Source organism: Jaculus jaculus, chromosome 14 (genome assembly GCF_020740685.1).
Source record: "Jaculus jaculus isolate mJacJac1 chromosome 14, mJacJac1.mat.Y.cur, whole genome shotgun sequence".
Lineage (NCBI taxonomy): Eukaryota > Metazoa > Chordata > Mammalia > Rodentia > Dipodidae > Jaculus > Jaculus jaculus.
Genome location: NC_059115.1, coordinates 81863763 through 81888445, shown reverse-complemented (window position 1 = coordinate 81888445; position 24683 = coordinate 81863763). Strand labels below are relative to the sequence as shown.

Here is a 24683-nt window from a genome sequence, read left to right as displayed (position 1 = left end):
AGACAAAATCAGAAGCCATGTTGTCTGTTCTTTGGTAGCTGAATCCCATATCCCTTAGCTCCTCCTTTTTCAAAAAGTCGAAGAGAAGAGTTGCTACTTGTTGACCACTGATGCTTTTAACCGGAGCTTCTTTTTTTAAAATACACACACACACACATTTTATTGACAACTCTGTACTTACAGACAACAAACCATGGTATTTCCCTCCCCTCCCCCACTTTCCCCTTCATAACTATTCTCCGTCATATCCCCTCCCTGTCTCCATTAGTCTCTCTTTTAATTTGATGTCATTATCTTTTTTTCCTATTATGAGGGTCTTGTGTAGGTATTGCTAGGTACTGCGAGGTCATGGATATCTAGGACAATTTCTGTCTGGATGGACAGTTGTATGTAAGGAGTGGTACCCTTCCTTTGGCTCTTACATTCTTTTGCCACCTCTTCCATAATGGACCCTGAGCCTTGGAGAGTGTGAGATTTTTGAGTGCTGGACACTCCACCATCCCTTCTTCTCAGCACTCTGTTGCCTTTTGGGTCATCCCAGTGGTCATCACCATCTGAAAAGAGAAGCTTTAACCGGAAGTGTGAGTAGCATTGCATACATGAGTATGAACATTAAGTGTAGTGATTTCAGGGCAATTTGGTGAGAGTAATATATGCATTTATCCAGACAAGAGCAGGCTTTATACCCCTAAGGCTCTTGACCTCCCCTGCCGTAGGCTTTTGATTAGGTTTGTAGTACAGGCATGTATTCCCTCCCATAGAGCAGGCCTCCAGTCCAATTAGAGAGCAGCTGGTTTCCCCCAGAGCGACATGCCACTGTTGCACTTGTTCAGTCATTTGGCCTGTCTGGCCAAACCTGAGGATTCCAGTGTCCATTGTTTTCACATCTGATGACTTCTGTCTCCCATAAGGCTGCATACAGTGCAGCTTTTTTCAGCTTTCAGTTGGCTTGTCTACAGGGAAAAGGTTTTCTGCTCAGCACCAGCTTCATTTCTCAGTGACTTTGCTGCTCAGGCATGTGAAGTCTTCAGCAATAGGGTCTTACCATCTCTTTCTCACGGGAAACCAAGGGCCTCGGCAATAGCCTATAATGTTTTGGAGGCAACAGGGACCTCCTTGTCTAACAAGTCACTAGAAGGTATCCCATCCCTGGCACTGAAAATTTTCTAGTAACAGTTTATGGCTTCTGGATTTGCCATTATTCAAGAAAGTAGATTTTCATATGTCTTATTCAGAAGATCTTGAGTTTTGGTTGACCCTCCCTTCTTTTACACAGTCTCTTCCCCGACCTCGCTTAGGCCTTTCCCTCCCTGTAATCTGCTCTTCTACTTACATATATACACCTAACATACCAGCCAGACACACACATCTTTTTCTTTTCCCACTTAATTTTAAATTATTGTCTTAAATTTTTTATCCTCCTAGTTCATGCATTTTAAAAGTATTCCATTTAAATCTTAATGACACTTGCAACCCATTCCAAACAAGCATGTGGAGAAACTTCCTGGTAGAGCAGTCAGGGCTCAGCTGTGTTCATCGCCGTTCTGTCCTGTCAGCACCATGCCGATGACATCGGCGCTTCACCGGGCTGCTGTGCTGTCTCTCTCACTGAAGCCAGACACCAGCTCAGGCTCTGGGTTCTGACTGTCGTCAGGTCATAGCACAAATGACTGGCGGGGTGCTTGGTGAGGTCAAGCTGCGCTCAGGAGTTGTGCAGGCCCCACTGTGTATCAGTCACCGATGAATGCTTCTAAGTCCCAAGAGCTTCTTCACAGTTTAAACCTATTCCAGGAGTGCATATTTAGGTCTCAAAGGGTTTTCCACTCCCACCATCTTTCATTCTTCAAACGGCCTCTCTGATGTAGAGTTCTGCATCACTATGTTTTTGTTTGTTTTTTTTTACCTTGTTATTATTGAGTGATTACTCTGTTTAGTGAGTTCACTTCAATTTTTTTTTCTTTCTGGTTTTTCAAGGTAGGGTCTCACTCTAGCTCAGGCTGACCTGGAATTCACTATGGAGGCTCAGGGTAGCCTTGAACTCATGGCGATCCTCCTACCTCTGCCTTCATAGTGTTAGGATTAAACGTGTGCACCACCACACCCAGGCTCACTTCAATTAAAAAAATTATTTTTATTTATTTGAGAGAGGGAAAGAGAGCAAGAGAGAATGGGTTTATCAGGGCATCCAGCCACTGTAAATTAACTCAAGTGCATATGGCTTACATTGGTGCTGGGGAATTGAACCTGAGTCTTTTGGTTTTGCAGGCAAGCACCTTAACTACTAAGCTATCTCTCTAGCCCTCAACTCATACTTCTTAGTGTGAATTTCTTGCTCAAGAAGATAGCAGGCTGTGCTGTTTACTATGTTAAAAAGTTGGAAGCAGATTTAATAATATACAAAAAGAAAGTAAATTTTTCTTATCATGTACAGTCTCATACAGCATTTAAATGAGTAGCTTATTTCTACATGTATCAGCATGGATAAATTGAAAAAAAGCTATCATACTACACCAGTGATTATCACTTGAATTTATAACAGTGGTATCCTGTTTCTTTCAAAGGAAGTGGTAATATTATACAACACAAAGTTGAATGGATGTTTCTCAGCATCAGGTCAGCAGTCACTTCTGGGACAGTGGGACAGGAGCTGGATGAGGCTGGAGTTGCACACTCATGTTAGCGATGGCAATTTTGTCACTGTGCTAAGATAAAATATGCTTTCTGTATATTAATGTCCTTTAAAAATAGAAACCCAGGAATTGGAGAGATTGCTCAGTAAAGACACTTGTTTACAAAGCCCATGTTTGATTCCCCAGCACCCATATAAAGCTGGATACAGAGTAGTACATGTGTGGCATGCATGTGCGCTCGCTCTCTCACTCACACACATATACACATTCACATACACATACACACACACACACACACACACACACACACACACTCACAAAAAATTAGTGAAAAATATAAACCCAGATGGAACAGTCCACTGTACCCTGAGACGCTATGCCATATATATACGAAATGGGATAGCCTATTGTTCCTAAGGCAGGCAGTGGTCACAGAGTGCACAAAAGTACATGAAGCACTGGAGAAAAGGACATAATCAAGAACTCATGCAAACACGTGGTGTATGATGAGGCTGCATGCATATTGCTTTATAACAAACTTAAAAAAAATAGTACATTTAGGGCTAGAGAGATGGCTTAGCACTTGCCTGTGAAACCTAAGGACCCTGGTTTGAGGCTCGATTCCCCAGGACCCACATTAGCCAGATGCACAAGTGGGCGCACTTATCTGGAGTTTGTTTGCAGTTGCTGGAGGCCCTGGCACCCCCATTCTCTATCTATCTACCTCTTTCTCTGTCTGTCGCTCTCAAATAAATAAATAAAAATAAACAAAAAAATTTAAAAAATTGTACATTCAAAAATGATGGACACAAATGCCAGTAAGAATTGTTTATTATAAGATATTACATACTGTACAGAATTATATGTGCCTAGAAATATAGTAGGTTCCTTTATATCAACATCATTACAGATACTTGAGTAATGTGGTGCATTACAGATTAGGATCGCTGAGATGTCACTAGATGATAGGAGTTTTTCAGTTCCTTCATAATCTTTTTTTAATGTGCATATGTATATGCATATTCATATATTTGTGGGCATATTTGTACAGGTGCATCTACATGTGTGTGTTTGTGTGTGTGTATGTGTGTGTATGTGTATTTGTGCACGTATATTTGTGCATGTGTGTGTATGTAATGTGTGTATATGTGCATGCATGTGTGCATGTATGTGTGCATGTATGTGTGTGCTTGTGTATATGTGCATGCATGTATGTGTATACGTATGTGTGTGTGTGTGTATATGTGTATATTTGTGTGTATGTGCCCCAGCCAGCGGGGAGCTAAACAAGGACCCAAAGGGAAATTAACCTGGATGAGAGACAAGATACACAAAGAAGGAGACCAAGTCTATATTCTGATCAAGGTCTCAGATTTATTCAGACAAGCACAAGCTTATATACAGGAAATAAAACGTTCTAGACAGTGCCTACGTGCCTAAAGTCTGCTCCACAGATGCCTCTGTGTCGGAAGACTGTTTGTCAAGGCCATACGATAAGGCCTCTGTGTCTGGAGATCCAAACCCAGCTGCAGTTCTCATGGTCAAAGAGCAGCCACAGCTCCCAACATGTATGTGTGGTGTGTCTGTGTACATAACTGTTAGTGCAGGTGTCATCAGGCATACTGTCTACCTCATTTTGAGGTAGGTACTCTTGAATAATTAAATGGGCCATATTTTTGGAGTATTGATGGTTTTATTTTTAATTTTTTCTTAGGCATAAATGATGAGGTAATAGTCTGTAACATATTTCTTTCCACTTAACAAAACTGAATGTCACTTTTAACTCTGCAACTACTTGAAGTACACTACACCGAGGGGCCTATTAATTCTTTGTGGTTTCCTGTGTTCCACATGCTTGCCCGCCCGTACCAGTATCACTGGGCTGACTCTGCTTTGCTAAGCCCAGTGGGACCCGTTACTGCTCATATATGTGAAGTGGGGATATTTGGGTGCATGCCTTCCGAGAGTGTGAATGATTGCTCCTAACCTCATGCCTGTGACCCCTGCTATGTAAAGCTCAAGTAGAAAAAAACGGTGAATACTTCTGCCAATAAAAAGTGAATCTAGGAGTTCTCAGCTTAACCATGTGTAGGTGGGGTCCCTAACATTTCTTGGGATACAGATAGACTGGAACTTGGAGTTGGCCTTTGTCTTGTGTTCCAGAAACTTAGTGAGGTCTGGACCAGTTCAGATGACCAGCAGTAAATGGCAGCTTTCCTTGGAGCTGTGGAGAATGAATAAAGAAAGATGAGGGAGGAAAAGATAGAATATTTGTCTCCTTTTTGGCTCTCTAGCTTTATCTTCTTCCATCTTTAAATGTCTGTCAGTGTAGATTTTCTATTTTTCCTCATAATGTGGTGAGAAGACTTCATTTTCTGTGACTTTAATAACACAAACTTCCTTGTGTAAAATAAATGGGATTTTGCCTCTATAATATCGTTTGAAAAAATGTGGCTCTTATCTGTTCCCCTTCCTTCCTCCCAGTGAAGCTGTACGATTATTCTGGATTTCTGAAACTGTTCCAACCGGCATTCTGACACGGTTCCACTGCCCATTCAAACCACTAGCTCTGTGCGCCACTGTGGGGATCAGGAAGGATAGCTTTATTACCTAGTTGACAATGCTGCCACTTGATTTGTTGCCTGTTACACTCACCCAATTCACTGACTGTACTAAAACAATGATTCTGGTGGCCTGTCCTATTGCTTTATTGTAATTTCTTAGAAGGTCTTTTAACAACTGCTAATTAAAAAGCAATTCCAAATAATGTAAATTATTTTAGTTTTAAAAACTTGAAGTCATTCTTACTCATTTGTGTTCTAATCTGCATACAAGAGATAAACAGCTCCACATATCTTTTTACTCTCTCCCTGTCCACTTAGGCGTATACAGCACTAGTCTGTTTCTCAGTGCAGCTGATGCCCAGTTTAGGATAATGCTTCAGCTTATGCCTGCCTGGCTGTCACACTTCATGCTTACAACTTCAGGCCTGGCGCTCCTTGTTCACAAAAGACCTGCTTCCATATCTACTGCTTATGATTTGTCTATAGTTATGTAGAATTTATTTTTGTATGCGACTTCTCCTGGCCCTGTGTGATTCTTTGAGTTATCTACTGAGCAGGTTTCCCACCACGGATGATGGAGTCAGTTAGCATCTCATGAGTGGATTCTACCTTACTAGCACTGCACTAAGTACTTGGCTTTCACTGAATTCTTGAAGTCGCAGTGAGACCAGGGCCCATTGCTGTTCTCATCGTGTAGGTCTGAATAAGGTCTGGGCCAGCCACCTGGGCCTTCTGGGCTTGTATTGTTAACCTTGAGCTAGAGAAGTCTGGGTAGACATGGGGGTGTCTCATGGTGAGCACACCGCTTTTGCCTGTGCTAACACTAGGCGGGATGCAAGGTTGTTTTTCTGTGTTTTCAGGTTGAAACCAATTTGTCACGACCTTTGTAATATCTTAAGTTTATAGCCTATGTTTATGAATTTTATGGTACAATTAAAAAATATGACAGTATTTGATTAAACTCCTTTGCTGTTACCTTTTTATATTTCAGAAAACCTTTAATTTTGTGACAGTAGCTATCTGTGTGGGCTGTCATATACATCCACAGATGGCATTATTTTATCTGCCCTCAAACCATCTGTACCATCAACCTAGTCTATTCCAATTTATGTGATCTCTCATTTATTCAGGAAGGAGTTATTAAAGTAAGGGTTTATATTTGTATAGCATTTTGGGTAAATGTTAGAGTAAAACATTGATTTAATTTATCACAACAGTCCTATGCAAAGAAAAAAGATTCCATTTTTTTCAGCTCATCTTTAGTTACTTTATATGTAGTCTTTGGAACTGAATTGAATTGAATTCAACAACTGTTTATTGAGTACATGTTGTGATCCTTGAACTCTGGAGATGAAGAAATGATTACAAAATCAGTAACTGTCCTTACCAAGTTGTCAGTCTAACAGGCCAGTGAAGAGAAGCAGTGTTGTGCCCACCTGTCTACCACGTTGTCAGTCTAACAGGTCAGCGAAGAGCAGCAGTGGTGTGTACACCTGTCTACCACGTTGTCAGTCTAACAGGTCAGCGAAGAGAAGCAGTGGTGTGTACACCTGTCTACCACATTGTCAGTCTAACAGGTCAGTGAAGAGAAGCAGTGGTGTGTACACCTGTCTACCACGTTGTCAGTCTAACAGGACAGTGAAGAGCAGCAGTGGTGTGTACACCTGTCTACCACGTTGTCAGTCTAACAGGTCAGCGAAGAGAAGCAGTGGTGTGTACACCTGTCTACCACGTTGTCAGTCTAACAGGTCAGCGAAGAGAAGCAGTGGTGTGTACACCTGTCTACCACGTTGTCAGTCTAACAGGTCAGTGAAGAGAAGCAGTGGTGTGTACACCTGTCTACCACGTTGTCAGTCTAACAGGACAGTGAAGAGCAGCAGTGGTGTGTACACCTGTCTACCACGTTGTCAGTCTAACAGGTCAGCGAAGAGCAGCAGTGGTGTGTACACCTGTCTACCACGTTGTCAGTCTAACAGGTCAGCGAAGAGCAGCAGTGGTGTGTACACCTGTCTACAACGTTGTCAGTCTAACAGGTCAGCGAAGAGAAGCAGTGGTGTGTACACCTGTCTACCACGTTGTCAGTCTAACAGGTCAGTGAAGAGCAGCAGTGGTGTGTACACCTGTCTACCACGTTGTCAGTCTAACAGGTCAGTGAAGAGCAGCAGTGGTGTGTACACCTGTCTACCACGTTGTCAGTCTAACAGGTCAGCGAAGAGCAGCAGTGGTGTGTACACCTGTCTACCACGTTGTCAGTCTAACAGGTCAGTGAAGAGCAGCAGTGTTGTGCCCACCTGTCTACCACGTTGTCAGTCTAACAGGTCAGCGAAGAGAAGCAGTGGTATGTACACCTGTCTACCAAGTTGTCAGTCTAACAGGCCAGTAAAGAGAAGCAGTGTTGTGCCCACCTGTCTACCACGTTGTCAGTCTAACAGGTCAGCGAAGAGCAGCAGTGGTGTGTACACCTGTCTACCACATTGTCAGTCTAACAGGTCAGCGAAGAGAAGCAGTGGTGTGTACACCTGTCTACCATGTTGTCAGTCTAACAGGTCAGTGAAGAGAAGCAGTGGTGTGTACACCTGTCTACCACGTTGTCAGTCTAACAGGTCAGTGAAGAGAAGCAGTGGTGTGTACACCTGTCTACCACGTTGTCAGTCTAACAGGTCAGTGAAGAGAAGCAGTGGTGTGTACACCTGTCTACCACGTTGTCAGTCTAACAGGTCAGCGAAGAGCAGCAGTGGTGTGTACACCTGTCTACCACGTTGTCAGTCTAACAGGTCAGCGAAGAGCAGCAGTGGTGTGTACACCTGTCTACCACGTTGTCAGTCTAACAGGTCAGTGAAGAGAAGCAGTGGTGTGTACACCTGTCTACCACGTTGTCAGTCTAACAGGTCAGTGAAGAGAAGCAGTGGTGTGTACACCTGTCTACCACGTTGTCAGTCTAACAGGTCAGCGAAGAGCAGCAGTGGTGTGTACACCTGTCTACCACGTTGTCAGTCTAACAGGTCAGCGAAGAGCAGCAGTGGTGTGTACACCTGTCTACCACGTTGTCAGTCTAACAGGTCAGTGAAGAGCAGCAGTGGTGTGTACACCTGTCTACCACGTTGTCAGTCTAACAGGTCAGCGAAGAGCAGCAGTGGTGTGTACACCTGTCTACCACGTTGTCAGTCTAACAGGTCAGTGAAGAGCAGCAGTGGTGTGTACACCTGTCTACCACGTTGTCAGTCTAACAGGTCAGCGAAGAGCAGCAGTGGTGTGTACACCTGTCTACCACGTTGTCAGTCTAACAGGTCAGTGAAGAGAAGCAGTGGTGTGTACACCTGTCTACCACGTTGTCAGTCTAACAGGACAGTGAAGAGAAGCAGTGGTGTGTACACCTGTCTACCACGTTGTCAGTCTAACAGGTCAGTGAAGAGAAGCAGTGGTGTGTACACCTGTCTACCACGTTGTCAGTCTAACAGGTCAGTGAAGAGAAGCAGTGGTGTGCACACCTGTCTACCACGTTGTCAGTCTAACAGGTCAGTGAAGAGAAGCAGTGGTGTGTACACCTGTCTACCACATTGTCAGTCTAACAGGTCAGTGAAGAGCAGCAGTGGTGGCACAACTGTCTACCACGTTGTCAGTCTAACAGGTCAGCGAAGAGAAGCAGTGGTGTGTACACCTGTCTACCACGTTGTCAGTCTAACAGGACAGTGAAGAGCAGCAGTGGTGTGTACACCTGTCTACCACGTTGTCAGTCTAACAGGTCAGCGAAGAGCAGCAGTGGTGTGTACACCTGTCTACCACGTTGTCAGTCTAACAGGTCAGCGAAGAGCAGCAGTGGTGTGCACACCTGTCTACCACGTTGTCAGTCTAACAGGTCAGTGAAGAGCAGCAGTGGTGTGTACAACTGTCTACCACGTTGTCAGTCTAACAGGACAGTGAAGAGCAGCAGTGGTGTGTACACCTGTCTACCACGTTGTCAGTCTAACAGGTCAGTGAAGAGAAGCAGTGGTGTGTACAACTGTCTACCACGTTGTCAGTCTAACAGGACAGTGAAGAGAAGCAGTGGTGTGTACACCTGTCTACCACGTTGTCAGTCTAACAGGTCAGCGAAGAGCAGCAGTGGTGTGTACACCTGTCTACCACGTTGTCAGTCTAACAGGTCAGCGAAGAGCAGCAGTGGTGTGCACACCTGTCTACCACGTTGTCAGTCTAACAGGTCAGCGAAGAGAAGCAGTGGTGTGTACACCTGTCTACCACGTTGTCAGTCTAACAGGTCAGCGAAGAGAAGCAGTGGTGTGTACACCTGTCTACCACGTTGTCAGTCTAACAGGTCAGTGAAGAGAAGCAGTGGTGTGCACACCTGTCTACCACGTTGTCAGTCTAACAGGTCAGCGAAGAGCAGCAGTGATGTGTACACCTGTCTACCACGTTGTCAGTCTAACAGGTCAGCGAAGAGCAGCAGTGGTGTGTACACCTGTCTACAACGTTGTCAGTCTAACAGGTCAGTGAAGAGAAGCAGTGGTGTGTACACCTGTCTACCACGTTGTCAGTCTAACAGGTCAGCGAAGAGAAGCAGTGGTATGTACACCTGTCTACCACGTTGTCAGTCTAACAGGTCAGTGAAGAGCAGCAGTGGTGTGCACACCTGTCTACCACGTTGTCAGTCTAACAGGTCAGCGAAGAGAAGCAGTGGTGTGTACACCTGTCTACCACGTTGTCAGTCTAACAGGTCAGCGAAGAGAAGCAGTGGTGTGTACACCTGTCTACCACGTTGTCAGTCTAACAGGTCAGCGAAGAGCAGCAGTGGTGTGTACACCTGTCTACCACGTTGTCAGTCTAACAGGTCAGCGAAGAGCAGCAGTGGTGTGTACACCTGTCTACCACGTTGTCAGTCTAACAGGACAGCGAAGAGCAGCAGTGGTGTGCACACCTGTCTACCACGTTGTCAGTCTAACAGGTCAGCGAAGAGCAGCAGTGGTGTGTACACCTGTCTACCACATTGTCAGTCTAACAGGTCAGCGAAGAGAAGCAGTGGTGTGTACACCTGTCTACCACGTTGTCAGTCTAACAGGTCAGCGAAGAGAAGCAGTGGTGTGTACACCTGTCTACCACGTTGTCAGTCTAACAGGTCAGCGAAGAGCAGCAGTGGTGTGTACACCTGTCTACCACGTTGTCAGTCTAACAGGTCAGTGAAGAGAAGCAGTGGTGTGTACACCTGTCTACCACGTTGTCAGTCTAACAGGACAGTGAAGAGCAGCAGTGGTGTGTACACCTGTCTACCACGTTGTCAGTCTAACAGGTCAGTGAAGAGAAGCAGTGGTGTGTACACCTGTCTACCACGTTGTCAGTCTAACAGGTCAGCGAAGAGAAGCAGTGGTGTGTACACCTGTCTACCACGTTGTCAGTCTAACAGGACAGTGAAGAGTAGCAGTGGTGTGCACACCTGTCTACCACGTTGTCAGTCTAACAGGTCAGCGAAGAGCAGCAGTGGTGTGTACACCTGTCTACCACGTTGTCAGTCTAACAGGTCAGCGAAGAGCAGCAGTGGTGTGTACACCTGTCTACCACATTGTCAGTCTAACAGGTCAGCGAAGAGAAGCAGTGGTGTGTACACCTGTCTACCACGTTGTCAGTCTAACAGGTCAGCGAAGAGAAGCAGTGGTGTGTACACCTGTCTACCACGTTGTCAGTCTAACAGGTCAGTGAAGAGAAGCAGTGGTGTGTACACCTGTCTACCACGTTGTCAGTCTAACAGGACAGTGAAGAGCAGCAGTGGTGTGTACACCTGTCTACCACGTTGTCAGTCTAACAGGTCAGCGAAGAGCAGCAGTGGTGTGTACACCTGTCTACCACGTTGTCAGTCTAACAGGTCAGCGAAGAGAAGCAGTGGTGTGTACACCTGTCTACCACGTTGTCAGTCTAACAGGTCAGTGAAGAGCAGCAGTGGTGTGTACACCTGTCTACCACGTTGTCAGTCTAACAGGTCAGTGAAGAGAAGCAGTGGTGTGTACACCTGTCTACCACGTTGTCAGTCTAACAGGTCAGTGAAGAGAAGCAGTGGTGTGTACACCTGTCTACCATGTTGTCAGTCTAACAGGTCAGTGAAGAGAAGCAGTGGTGTGTACACCTGTCTACAACGTTGTCAGTCTAACAGGACAGTGAAGAGCAGCAGTGGTGTGTACACCTGTCTACCACGTTGTCAGTCTAACAGGTCAGCGAAGAGCAGCAGTGGTGTGTACACCTGTCTACCACGTTGTCAGTCTAACAGGACAGTGAAGAGCAGCAGTGGTGTGTACACCTGTCTACCACGTTGTCAGTCTAACAGGACAGTGAAGAGAAGCAGTGGTGTGTACACCTGTCTACCATGTTGTCAGTCTAACAGGTCAGTGAAGAGAAGCAGTGGTGTGTACACCTGTCTACCACGTTGTCAGTCTAACAGGTCAGTGAAGAGCAGCAGTGGTGTGTACACCTGTCTACCACGTTGTCAGTCTAACAGGTCAGTGAAGAGCAGCAGTGGTGTGCACACCTGTCTACCACGTTGTCAGTCTAACAGGTCAGTGAAGAGAAGCAGTGGTGTGTACACCTGTCTACAACGTTGTCAGTCTAACAGGACAGTGAAGAGCAGCAGTGGTGTGTACACCTGTCTACCACGTTGTCAGTCTAACAGGTCAGCGAAGAGCAGCAGTGGTGTGTACACCTGTCTACCACGTTGTCAGTCTAACAGGACAGTGAAGAGCAGCAGTGGTGTGTACACCTGTCTACCACGTTGTCAGTCTAACAGGACAGTGAAGAGAAGCAGTGGTGTGTACACCTGTCTACCATGTTGTCAGTCTAACAGGTCAGTGAAGAGAAGCAGTGGTGTGTACACCTGTCTACCACGTTGTCAGTCTAACAGGTCAGTGAAGAGCAGCAGTGGTGTGTACACCTGTCTACCACGTTGTCAGTCTAACAGGTCAGCGAAGAGAAGCAGTGGTGTGTACACCTGTCTACCACGTTGTCAGTCTAACAGGTCAGTGAAGAGCAGCAGTGGTGTGCACACCTGTCTACCACGTTGTCAGTCTAACAGGTCAGTGAAGAGAAGCAGTGGTGTGTACACCTGTCTACCACGTTGTCAGTCTAACAGGTCAGCGAAGAGAAGCAGTGGTGTGCACACCTGTCTACCACGTTGTCAGTCTAACAGGTCAGCGAAGAGCAGCAGTGGTGTGTACACCTGTCTACCACGTTGTCAGTCTAACAGGTCAGTGAAGAGAAGCAGTGGTGTGTACACCTGTCTACCACGTTGTCAGTCTAACAGGTCAGTGAAGAGCAGCAGTGGTGTGTACACCTGTCTACCACGTTGTCAGTCTAACAGGTCAGTGAAGAGCAGCAGTAGTGTGTACACCTGTCTACCACGTTGTCAGTCTAACAGGTCAGTGAAGAGCAGCAGTGGTGTGTACACCTGTCTACCACGTTGTCAGTCTAACAGGTCAGTGAAGAGCAGCAGTAGTGTGTACACCTGTCTACCACGTTGTCAGTCTAACAGGTCAGTGAAGAGCAGCAGTGGTGTGTACACCTGTCTACCACGTTGTCAGTCTAACAGGTCAGCGAAGAGCAGCAGTGGTGTGCACACCTGTCTACCACGTTGTCAGTCTAACAGGTCAGCGAAGAGAAGCAGTGGTGTGTACACCTGTCTACCACGTTGTCAGTCTAACAGGTCAGTGAAGAGCAGCAGTGGTGTGTACACCTGTCTACCACGTTGTCAGTCTAACAGGACAGTGAAGAGCAGCAGTGGTGTGCACACCTGTCTACCACGTTGTCAGTCTAACAGGTCAGCGAAGAGAAGCAGTGGTGTGTACACCTGTCTACCACGTTGTCAGTCTAACAGGTCAGCGAAGAGAAGCAGTGGTGTGTACACCTGTCTACCACGTTGTCAGTCTAACAGGACAGTGAAGAGCAGCAGTGGTGTGTACACCTGTCTACCACGTTGTCAGTCTAACAGGTCAGCAAAGAGCAGCAGTGGTGTGTACACCTGTCTACCACGTTGTCAGTCTAACAGGTCAGCGAAGAGCAGCAGTGGTGTGTACACCTGTCTACCACGTTGTCAGTCTAACAGGTCAGCGAAGAGAAGCAGTGTTGTGTACACCTGTCTACCACGTTGTCAGTCTAACAGGACAGTGAAGAGAAGCAGTGGTGTGTACACCTGTCTACCACGTTGTCAGTCTAACAGGACAGTGAAGAGCAGCAGTGGTGTGCACAGTGAAGAGTTGCAGTTGTGGGGAGGATGGGCAGGATGATCTGGTCTACTGAGTCTGGTAAGCTTTTAAGAGGAAGAACATGCAAGTGTAACTAGTGGACAGTGGGGCTGTGTAGGAGAATCTTCTAGAAAGAGTCAGCCCCAAGTGAATAGGCCCTGATTCCAGAGAACCTGGAGCCACCATGATGCCAGGAGAGTTCAGTCTGCCTGGTACTGAAGGAGGGGAACAAGACAGTAATAAGTTAGTAGAGGGGAGACTTGACAGGTAAGCAGAGACCAGGTATCTTATGGGCCCATTAGAATGTCTGGATTTGGTGGCTGGAGAGATGGTTTAGCAATTAAGGCACTGGCCTGAAAGCCTCAGGACCCATGTTTGATTCCCTAGGACTAAGATAAGGCAGTTGCACAAAGTAGTGTATTCATCTGGAGTTTGTTTGCAGTCAATGAAGGCCATGTTGTACCCATTCTCATTCCCTCTCTCTCTCTCTCTCTCTGCCTCTTTCTCTGTCAGTCAAATAAATAAAATAAAATAATTTTTTTTTAAAGTTTGGATATGGGCCCAAAGTTAATAGGCAAGTCACCAATGAGACTAAAGCGGCAATGTGATAAGAGCAGATTTGGTCTTTAGGAAGGCCAGTAAGCTGCAGTATGAGGAGTGATTGGAAATGACAGAGTAGATGTGGGAGGAATGTTTAGGTGCTTCAGTGGTAAGTGGGAGAAATGATTTTTAAGTTAGACCAGACTAGTAGTAGAGAAAAAGTGGCTAACTTCCAAGGCCACCCAGCTGAGAACGAAGGAGACAGTCTGGGTGTCAACAGAGTTTTGTCTTTTCCTCATAGCAGGGTATGAGCCGGAGAAAAATGAGAGGTGAAGGGAGGTTAGGAGTTCTGTGTTGTGGAGAGGCATGATCTCGTAGGACAGATATCAAGTTAATGAGGGTAACAGCTCTCTACTAACTATAAAGTACTCTGTCATCCAGTTAGGACCCTGATCCTGATGTCAGATTTACCCTTCATATCAGTTCATGTGATGGCAACATAACTTTGACAGGCTAACATGTTTATTTACTGTCTCATACCTCCATTTCTCCTAAAGCTCCTGCTTGTTGTCTCATTCACTGGCTTATTTATTTAAAATCAACATTACTGATTATTCACCAGGCATGTTCCCTTATCCTAATGTCAGAACCACGGATGACCATTTTCCAGTGTACACCTTGATGGTTATGCACAGTGGGACATACCTCGCTTAGGATGTGTTCAGTCAGTCGTGCTTCCATTTTAAGTTGTTCTTATTTCTGCTCAAGTGGCTCCTTACTTTGGGTTTGTCACCATTGATAAAGTCCTGCAAGCGCAGTTCCCAGTGTTTTCTGGTGCCATATTCTCTGCACTGTACGTGACACATTCCCCATCTTTGCTTGGGCTCTCTTGGCTCATACACAATCAATTCAGCTCTAGCACCACCACAACCGAACTGTCTTGTTGCTCATAGTAGACCTGTTAGTCATTGTAATGCAGGCTGTTATGTCCCTCATTGTCAGTGGTTAGCTACACAGGAAGCTGATCTTACTTATGTATTTATTTATTTTTGCTACTTAGGTTCATTTAGTAGCAGCTATGGGAGTGAAGGGTTTTCTCCACTCATGAACCCAGAGAAATGGAGTCACCATGTGGTTCACTTGAGTGCCTTGAGCACTATGAGAAGTTGGCAAAGGCAGAGAGAGTGAATGTGAAAGTTCACACCAGCAGTTGTTATGACCCTGGGCTTAGAAGTGACTTAACATCATTCTTGCTCTATTGAGTAGAATACGTAACTACAGAGGAGGCTGGAAAATACACTCCATGTGCCTGTCTCATGAGACAGTCTGTGTTACACCTAGCTGGTAACTTTCCTTGTGTGGTACCTGCACTGACAAATTATAGGAAGAGGCAGGGAACAATCCGACAAGAAGGTGTCTTCCTTGTGCTTCTGTAAGTGGCTGTGTCATAGTCCTAAGCATTCAAGTGGGAAATGTCTGCGTTCTAAGTTCCTAGCATAGCTGATTGCTGCTGTTATTCTTTCCTCACAGGGAAATAAATTCCCGACTTGATGCTGTATCTGAAGTTCTCCATTCAGAATCAAGTGTGCTTGGCCAAATAGAAAATCATCTACATAAATTACCTGATGTAGAGAGAGGACTTGGTAGCATTTATCACAAAAAAGTAAGTGTAATAAAGATCAAATTGATTAGAGCTCATAATGTTCCTCAATATGAGAACATCAGATATTAAGGGAAAATCATGTCATAGCTCTATTTTATAGCTTTCTATTTTGTAGAATATTAGAAGTAACATGAGAAAATGGCTGTTTTATCAGAAATTTGTATCTCACAAATTAAAGTTGTTTCAGTGTTTTCCTTTATAAAATGGAAAATTTTCTCACCGATTTTATTTAAAGTAACATGCAGAAGTCCTATTATTATGCAAGATACTACGGTTCATTTTCAAAGTGAAAACAATTATAAAATGAAATATTTTCTTAGACCTGCTACTTTAAAAAAGATACCTTTAACTTTTGATCTTCTTGTTTGAGTTAAGCAAAAGGAAATAAGCTGATGTAACATTTGTGAGGGTTTTAGTATACAAACAAATTTGGATATAGAAGGTGAATAAAAGAGATTATTTTGATTTTTATAATCTATTTAACAGTTTAATAGCATTGACAAGAGTTGTATACAGGGAAATAATTTATATTGTTATAAAAGTATTTCTGAAAATTTAAAAAATAGTAATTATGTTATAGGTACCTTATCATTGCTGGGAGGCACACCCAAGCAAAAGCAGTATATGGGAGGAAATAGCTTATTTCAGGCTTACAGATCCCAGAGGAAGCTGGCTCACTTCATCACACAGCTGTAGCAGAGAGACGCAAACACGAATAGCCAGAGCTCGTGATGGCTGTCTGCACACCTCGTGAGGCTGCACTTCCTAGTGACACACCTCCTCTAGCAGGGCTCTCCCCGGTGGAGGCTTAAGTAGGAGCTTAGAAGTCCCTATAGGTCTTTACCAACTTTAACACTCAGAATTCCAGAGTTTCATCTGAGATTCAAGACTGTCTCTTCACTGTGAGCGAGCCCTGTAAGATCAAAACACAAGTTATATACTTACAACACATGACACAGAGTAAGCATTTCCATTGACAAAAGATGGTATGACAAGTTGAGACTGGACCATTGCTAGACCAGTAACCAGCAAGCAGACATCAGACATCTGCAGTTCTAAGCCCAACAACATCTGTAAACAGAGTTGAAGTTCTGGTTTTCCAATCCTGCCCCTGCAGCTGGGCTGCGGAAAGCCTGGGGAAAACTCCATCCCAAGCCAGCAGCTCTTCTTGGCAGCCATTCTACAATCCTGGTTTGTCTAAACCATCCTTGGGTCTACACTGCAAACCATGATTCCTCTTCATAGCATCATACAGTGGCCTTACTGGGCCTCCTCACATGCTGTATCTCAGCAGCTCCTGGACTGTGCACACTTCATGACCCACTTCTGGGTATTTTTAGTCTTCCAAAATGGTGGCAGAGCCAGATTTGTAAATCCAGGGGAGCATAAAGCTTAACTTTGAAGGGCAAGATGCTACTTCAAGCCTCCCTGCAAAAGAATTAGTTTCATCTTTACTAGCTTGAGTCTTCCATGGGTGGGGTTCACCTCAGGGATTATCTCCCATTGTCCCAATGCAAAACCGTCAGCCCACCTTTAATAGTGATAATTTCCTTAGCAGTTGCTGGTTTTTAGTAACCTAAAACCAGTCTCTGTGCATGTAACTTCAGACTTGCTTGAATTTTTCTGATCATCTGTGTATCTTTCATATCTTGATGTTCTATACCTTTTGTGTGTACACCAGTCCCTTACTTTTAAATTAAACTTTACTCAAATTCTCAAGGTATGGGCAGAAAAACAGCTTTTCCACCAGTATCTCAGTTCCAACAAAGCACTATCCTTTTCCTTTAAAAGCTCATAAACCAAGCCTTCACAGTCCACAATTCTCTCTGCATTTAGCATTTTCAGACCATCAGTCTTCGCTTATACCACTGCAAGTCTTTTCCAGTACAAAGTACCAAATCTTCTACATTCCTCCTGCAAACACATTCCAAAAGACTAAAATCCACGTGGTCAGATTTATCACAGCAGTGACCCCCCCACATTGCGATACCAGTTTTCTGTTGCAGTTACCGTATCATTGTTAGGACAAACACCCGACCAGAAGCTGCTTTTGGGAAGAAAAGGTTTATTTCAGGCTCATATAACCCAGGGGATGCTTCATCATGGTGGAGGGAGCTGGCTCGTTTTATCTTATGCCAGATGGCAGACAGATAGTATGCACAGCCAGCGCTCAAGCTGGCGCTCTATAGGCCCCTTAGGCTGGACTGAAGATCTGCCCCAGTGGCCCGCCTCCTCTAGCAGAGCTTAGCCTGTAGGAGACTTAAGATGAAGCTTAGTCTTAATCAACAATACCCGAGGCTTTGGGGACCACCACACCTTGCTGTACTTACAATGAATTTTCATGAATAAGCTTTTAAAAGTATTACAGTTTCTGCACAAGATATTCACTTACATTATCACTGTTTCTTTTAGTAACTATAGTGCCAAGAAAATACTGTTTTCTCACCTTTTTACTACTAGGAATTTATGTATAATATTATATATAACAAGGCTTCAACAACTTGCATTATGCTGAATATGTAGGTGCTGAGAGATGGGTTGTAACTTGTTAGTGACAGCATTTCTTTTTAAATCCAGTGTCCTTGAGTGCATTATTAAGTGGCTCTCTCTCTTTCATCTTACTATAGTTGATGTGGTGTGGCTATCTTGGCTACAATTGTTTTTTATTTACTGGTTGATTCTTTTTATAGCAAAATTTTATTTTTTTCTAGAGGAAAATATTTGCGAATTTAATAAGCTTATTGTATAGTTATTTTTATATGCCTAGATTTTAGTGTGATCAGTTTTTCATTGGTGTTTACTTTGCTTAAAGCTTCTTTTCCCCAGAAACTTTCACTATACTGATAAGTACTGTGTTTAAGAATATTTGTTCTAGGGCTGGAGAGATGGCTTAGTGGTTAAGCGCTTGCCTGTGAAGCCTAAGGACCCCAGTTCGAGGCTTGATTCCCCAGGATCCAGATGCACAAGGGGGCACATGTGTCTGGAGTTTTTTTGTAGTGGCTGGAGGCCCTGGCACACCCATTCTCTCTCTCTCTCTGCCTCTTTCTCTGTCTGTTGCTCTCAAATAAATAAAAAAAAAAATATAAAAAGCTGTTACCATCATTAAAAAAAAAAAAGAATATTTGTTCTAGCCAGGTGTGGTGGCACATGCCTTTAAGCACTCAGGAGACAGAGGTAGGAGGAGGATCACCATAAGTTTGAGGCCACCCTAAGACTACATAGTGAATTCCAGGACAGACTGGATTACAGTGAAACTTTACCTTTTTTAAAAAAAAGGATTTTATGTTCTACTCAAGAAGACTTAATATGTCACATGTGCTTCAAATAAGTTTGAAAATAAAGTACCAACCAGATTTAGTAATGCTGCTTGTGGGAAGATGTGCAAGTGATTGGTTCATGGATTCTCTTGCACTATTTCTTGGCACACTCTGGTTTTCCTGGCAATAGCAGAAGCCATTAGAAAATGTTCTTTCATGTTACAAATAGTTGGCCAAGCCTCGTCTCAGTCAGGTGGATCCATTGACCGATGTCAGAGGTTCTTGATTCTCAGGAGAAAGTTGGAGCAGAGAGCAGTGCCTTTGCATTTCTGATCAACAGAGCAAGGCCCAGTGTGCGCAGTCTGGAGGTGGCAGCATCTTTCCATGCTGCTGATTTCTAGTACGCCTTACTGCCTCACTTTCAACTTTACTTTGATGTTTGCCTTTCATAAGATTTATATACTTACAAAGATTTCCACACTAGTATAAAGTTACAATCTAATTCATCTTAAATGCCACCAGTGTGCAGTGCAAGAATGACTTTTGCTTTGGAATTTTCAAGTGTGTTCTACTAAAGGAACTTATGACTCACTTGGAAGCTGTTTCTTGGTGCTGTTAGGTTTTAATGTTTGTGCTGGAATATGCTCAAAATTGGTCTGAAAAGTGAAGAACAGAAATGACTTGGTAACAAACCAACTGTAGAAAGGCAGAGTACTTTTTTAACCTTCCCCATCCTGCCTTTTACAGTTTTCTAGCTCATGACCATCAAGGACGTGCCAGTTCTTTACCACTGTGTCGCCAGGCTTCTGCTGTGTCTTAGTTATTGTGTCACTTATGTGAGAGTCACACGGTGCTAAGGAACACTCTGGATGTGGTGGAAGTGGGACGCTAGGTCCTGTGGCTATGCGAAAGTGCTCTGGTACGTTCACAGAGGTGTTCTTACAGTGTTAACAATAGAGGATCCGTTGGGCTTCCTATGGAATGAAATGAGAAGTTCTTTTGCCAGCAATGTTTCAAATTCAAGTCTTGAAGATTGTGTTCATCATAGAAACCATATCAGCTTCACTGAGAGACTTTCTATGAAAGGGATATACATACATACACACACACACATGACTGATAAGATTTGGTGAATACTGTTAAGGGTAGTAATGGTTTGCAAATGTTAAAGGAATGTTTGTGGGTGAGAATAGTTTCTTAGCTGGACTTCACTGAGCTCAGAGCCATGTGTTGAGTGTGGGCTTGTCCTGTAGCACTCCATAAAGAGGTTTAACGGCAGGGACTGGTTGTGTGAGACTCCAGAGCACTCTCCTTGCAAACACTGTCCGCAACTGTTTTTTTATAAAAATGTATCTTTTGACATTTTCATACATGTACATTACATTAGATCATATCACAGCCCTCTCTTGTCCCCTTCAGTGTCACGGTACCCCTTACTCTCATCATTTACTGCTGGCTGTGCCGCAGAAGAGAAAAGCTGCTCCTCCACAGCAGCTTCATGCTCGCCATTGACGCTACTTCACATTTGTTTGCTGAACGTCCTGTCTCAGGCACAGGGCCTCAGTTGCAAAGCTCTGCAGGTTTTCATTGCTGCTTCTGCTGTTGACCTAAGTTTACATGATGTTTGAGCTTAGAAAAAATAACCTTTTTCTTACCTCTCAAGTTGTAATAATGAGATTATTTTGTTAAAACTATATTAAGATGTTTGTTTTTAGTTCTTTACTTAGTTAGACTGCATCACTGACTAATGAGTGGCCAAAAATTGTTCAAGGCTCCCCAGTTATACAATCCAGCTTTTGGTATTTGCCAGAATGTATTTCCTAGCATGCAGTGACCTTATTGGAAAAGAGGGAGCTTTGCGATACACTGTGAATCCAACTTTTGTTCAGGTGGACCTACTTCTCCTATGGGAGTAATTGTCTCTTTAAATATATTCTTAGAATAACCCATTTTATAAGTACCAGTTATATCGTAACTAGATAGTCCTTTCATTTCAGAACAGTTATTTCCATTACATGGTCAATTTTATGCTCTTAAAAACTATCTTCTAGACTCTCCTGACTTGGTCTAATCTGCATCTTGTACAGTTATCTTAGATCCCATTTTCTTCTTTATGATGGAACTTACCGTGTCTTCTCTTAAGACACCCTTTATCTTGGTGGAGTACCTCTCCTAAAAGCTTGTTGAGAGAAGGTGTTGCAAGCAAATGCTTTGAAATACTGACATCCGGAAATACGGAGTTTTCTTCCATTTGGTTGGTAGTTTGGGTATAAAGTTCTGTGCTCTAAATATTTCCCCTTAGCATTTGGTATTAGTTCCAGGTATTGTAGCTTGTGTTTTGTTGAACAGTCGGGAGCCATTCTGATTCCTGATTCTCTGTGTGACTTTCTTTTCCTGTTTTCTGTCACATTCACTAGAAAAGTTACTCATTCTCTGGAGTTTTATAGTAGTTTACTTTGATTTTTTTAAATCAGTTATGGTATTTGTGTCCTCTCATTCTAGTTAAGTTGTTGGAGCTTTGTGACGTTTTCCTGAATATTTTTGGATGGTTTCCTTCTGTTTGCAACTCTTAGCTGAGTTGACTTGATCTCCTGGACTTTTTCCATAGCTTTTTATGTGTGTTCTCTTTTCCATTTCTTTACACTTTTCATTTACCTTCTTGAGACTATCATCTTTGTCTTCTACATCTTATGTTGAATTTTTCACTTTATCATCATGCTTTTATTTTAAAGATTTTGTTGTTGTTGTTGTTTGCAGTTTCTCACTTAAAAAAAAATAACTTCCCATTCTGTTTATGGCTTCTAGTTTTACTTTTTCCTCTCCTACAGACATAGGCTCTTTTGTTCAATTTAAACTTTACACTTCATGTTAGAAGTTTTTCTTTCAGGTAACTAAGGTTGTTTTTTTTTTTTTTAAGTTATTTTGTAGTTATCTATAGAATTTTCTTTTTGAAGTACCCCTTTTAGCTACTTGACTGACTAATAGTATTCCGGGAATTAGAGGGAGATAACCAGAAGTGTCAGTGTTCAGTTTGTACCCGTTCCTTTACTCCATTAATTCTCTGCTTTTGATGATATATCCCCATCATTCCCAGGGCTGCGCAACCCTACAGCAGCCACCTTGCAAAACGTGCCTCAGTGGTTTTTTGTTTTTTTTTTTGAGAGAGGGCATAGTTACTGTAGTCAAACTCCAGACACACGTGCCCCCTTGCGCACATGTGTAACATGGCACGCATGCCTCACTGCGTATGGTTCACATGTGTCCTGGAGATTTGAACATGAGTTCTTGGGCTTCGCTGGCAAGTGCTTTAACTGCTAAGCCAAATTTCTAGCCATGTCAGTGTTTTTATAAGGAATTTTAGTTCTTTTACCAAGGAAACCTGAGAACAGCCACCTTGGGCTCTAAACAGATCCTTTCTGTTTTGCTTCCTTCTAAATAAAACTAGTCTTAGGACAGAAGACAGCAGCTGCTTAGTGGCATGGGAAAGACTACGCATTCGTGGGGGCTGAGCACTGCATAAATCCCTTTCAACTGTCCCCTCCCCACCCCACCCCCATCTCTTTCCTCTAGAGATAATTGTACACTCGCTCCTGCACCTTTTAGGAGTTTTAGGACAAATCAAGGTGTTTCTCTGATTTCTTTGGGGACAGTTTATAATTCAGATTGTGAGTCCATTACTGCTTGCTTCTATATTGCTTCTAAGATTTTCTTTCTGTTGCATTCTTAGCTAGTCTGTTTTTATTCATTCTAAAATAATCTCTAGTCTATTTTCAAAATAGGGAGGATTAGATGAACATGTTCAGTTCAGCCCACCCAGTTTACTAGAGGCTCCAATGTAAACATTTTTTATATGAGTATTAGAAAATGATAGGGAAAAGTAAAGAATAAAGTGTCTATCTCTGCCGCTTTCCCAGATCTAGTATCCAGAGCTAGCCAAAGTAACAGTTTCATTGTACCCTTCTGAAGTTGTTATTTATGGTTTTTATTTATAGAGGATAATACACAGAATTAAAAAAATCAAAGATAATGTTGCTATGTAAATGTATGCAGATATGTAACATGATGCGAGCATACCTCATATACTTAATATGTAGCAATAATGGAATAATCACCATATAGATGTCTTAGAGATAGTGTTTGGAGTATAATTGCTTATTCAAAAGATACGCATACTTTTAAAGTTGTGAAATAGTCTAGTTCTTCAAAAAGATTATGCATCTACTAGTGATATTATATAAAAGTTTCTTTTTGCTTTATGCCTTGTGTAACGTAGTTATCAAAGGTTTAAATCATTGTCATTTTATCAAATGACTGATATTATCTTGCGTGTTGTTTATCTTTGCATGTACTCTTACACATGTGTTTATTGAACCTTCTCTTTCTTCTGTAAGTTATATACATAGCTGGATTAGCCATTGTTCTTTGGGTTAGTTATCCTTTTCATATTATTAGTTAACCCGTTCAGAAAAATTTCCTTTACTCTGATTCTAACTTTAAAAATTCTAGCTTCAAAAATATCACTTGTTAAATTTTATTTCCATGTTCTTTATGCTGTTTATTCATTAAAATATCATGAGTTAAATTTTATTTCTTTATGCGTTTGTTCATTTATTGTGGTATTTTGAAGGCAACTTTGTAGTTCAGGCTGGCCAGAAACTCACAGTGAATACCAGGCTAGCTATGAGCTTATAGCAGTTCTCCTGCTTCAGTGTGCTAAGAGCTAGGCCTACAGATGTGAGCCACACACCTGGCTCCTTAATGCTGTTTAAATTAAAAAGTATGTCTAGGGCTGGAGAGACGGCTTAGTGGTTAAGCGCTTGCCTGTGAAACCTAAGGACCTCGGTTCGAGGCTCGGTTCCGTAGGTCCCACGTTAGCCAGATGCACAAGGGGGCGCGTCTGGAGTTTGTTTGCAGAGGCTGGAAGCCCTGGCGCGCCCATTGTCTCTCTCTCCCTCTATCTGTCTTTCTCTTTGTGTCTGTCGCTCTCAAAAAATAAATTAATTAATTTAAAAAATTAAAAAAATGTTTAAAAATGTATGTCTACTTTCAGTGTTCTACCCAAGAGTTCTTCTTGATTGTCAGAAGCCTGTGTCACCTGAAGTCAGAATTTCAAGCATTAATGCCTGCTGTTAATTCCCACATTCAGTCAGACTTGCTCCGAACACTCATTTTAGAAATTCCTGAACTTCTCAGTCCAACGGAACATTACTTAAAGATCCTTAATGAGCAAGCTGCCAAGTAAGTTCCAGACCCTCTTCTTTGCATCTGTGAGTGTTGTCCAGCATGTGTGTCATTCGATGTGCAAGCTCTGTCTGGTAAGATAGTGATGGGTAATTCTTGAGTACAACACAGGCAAGTGGAAACATGACTGGGTCCAAAATCAATACAATACTTTTCCATCTAAACTCTGGCAACATACTGTTAGAGTAGATAAAGCATTTCCCAGTTGTTAGATGATAAAAATGTAAGGTCCATGCATGGTGGCAGTTTATTAACTTAGGGGCGCTGGACCTCATTTCTTAGCTATGCTGGAATGATCAACCTTGTATTTAGAGACTTTAAAGGCAAAAACATCTTTTGAATGGTTCACGGGAGATCTCACAAGGAGCACTATATACAAGAAAAAATGAGCTGATTTGTAAAATTGACTTTATTTTCTGACAAATAGTTAATTTTGTCTCTTGGTTTCTCCATGAGAATTACGAACTTACAAAATGAGCGTGATACAAGGGTAATTTTTTCTGTCTTCATAGGAAATGTCCTCATAAATATTTAGTGGCTGAGCTGGAATTAGAGCCACATTTTCCTAACTTCCA

General features: G+C 43.0%; 1 protein-coding gene across 1 annotated transcript in view; it reads left to right on the top strand.

Moving 5' to 3' along the window:
- Msh3 (mutS homolog 3) overlaps positions 1–24683 on the top strand; it is a 184198-nt gene that overhangs the window by 86235 nt on the left and 73280 nt on the right. Inside the window, exons 13-14 of the mRNA XM_045134112.1 lie at positions 15478–15610; positions 23918–24105. Of these exons, the coding sequence (XP_044990047.1) occupies positions 15478–15610; positions 23918–24105 (321 nt within the window). The remainder of the gene's footprint in view (positions 1–15477; positions 15611–23917; positions 24106–24683) is intronic.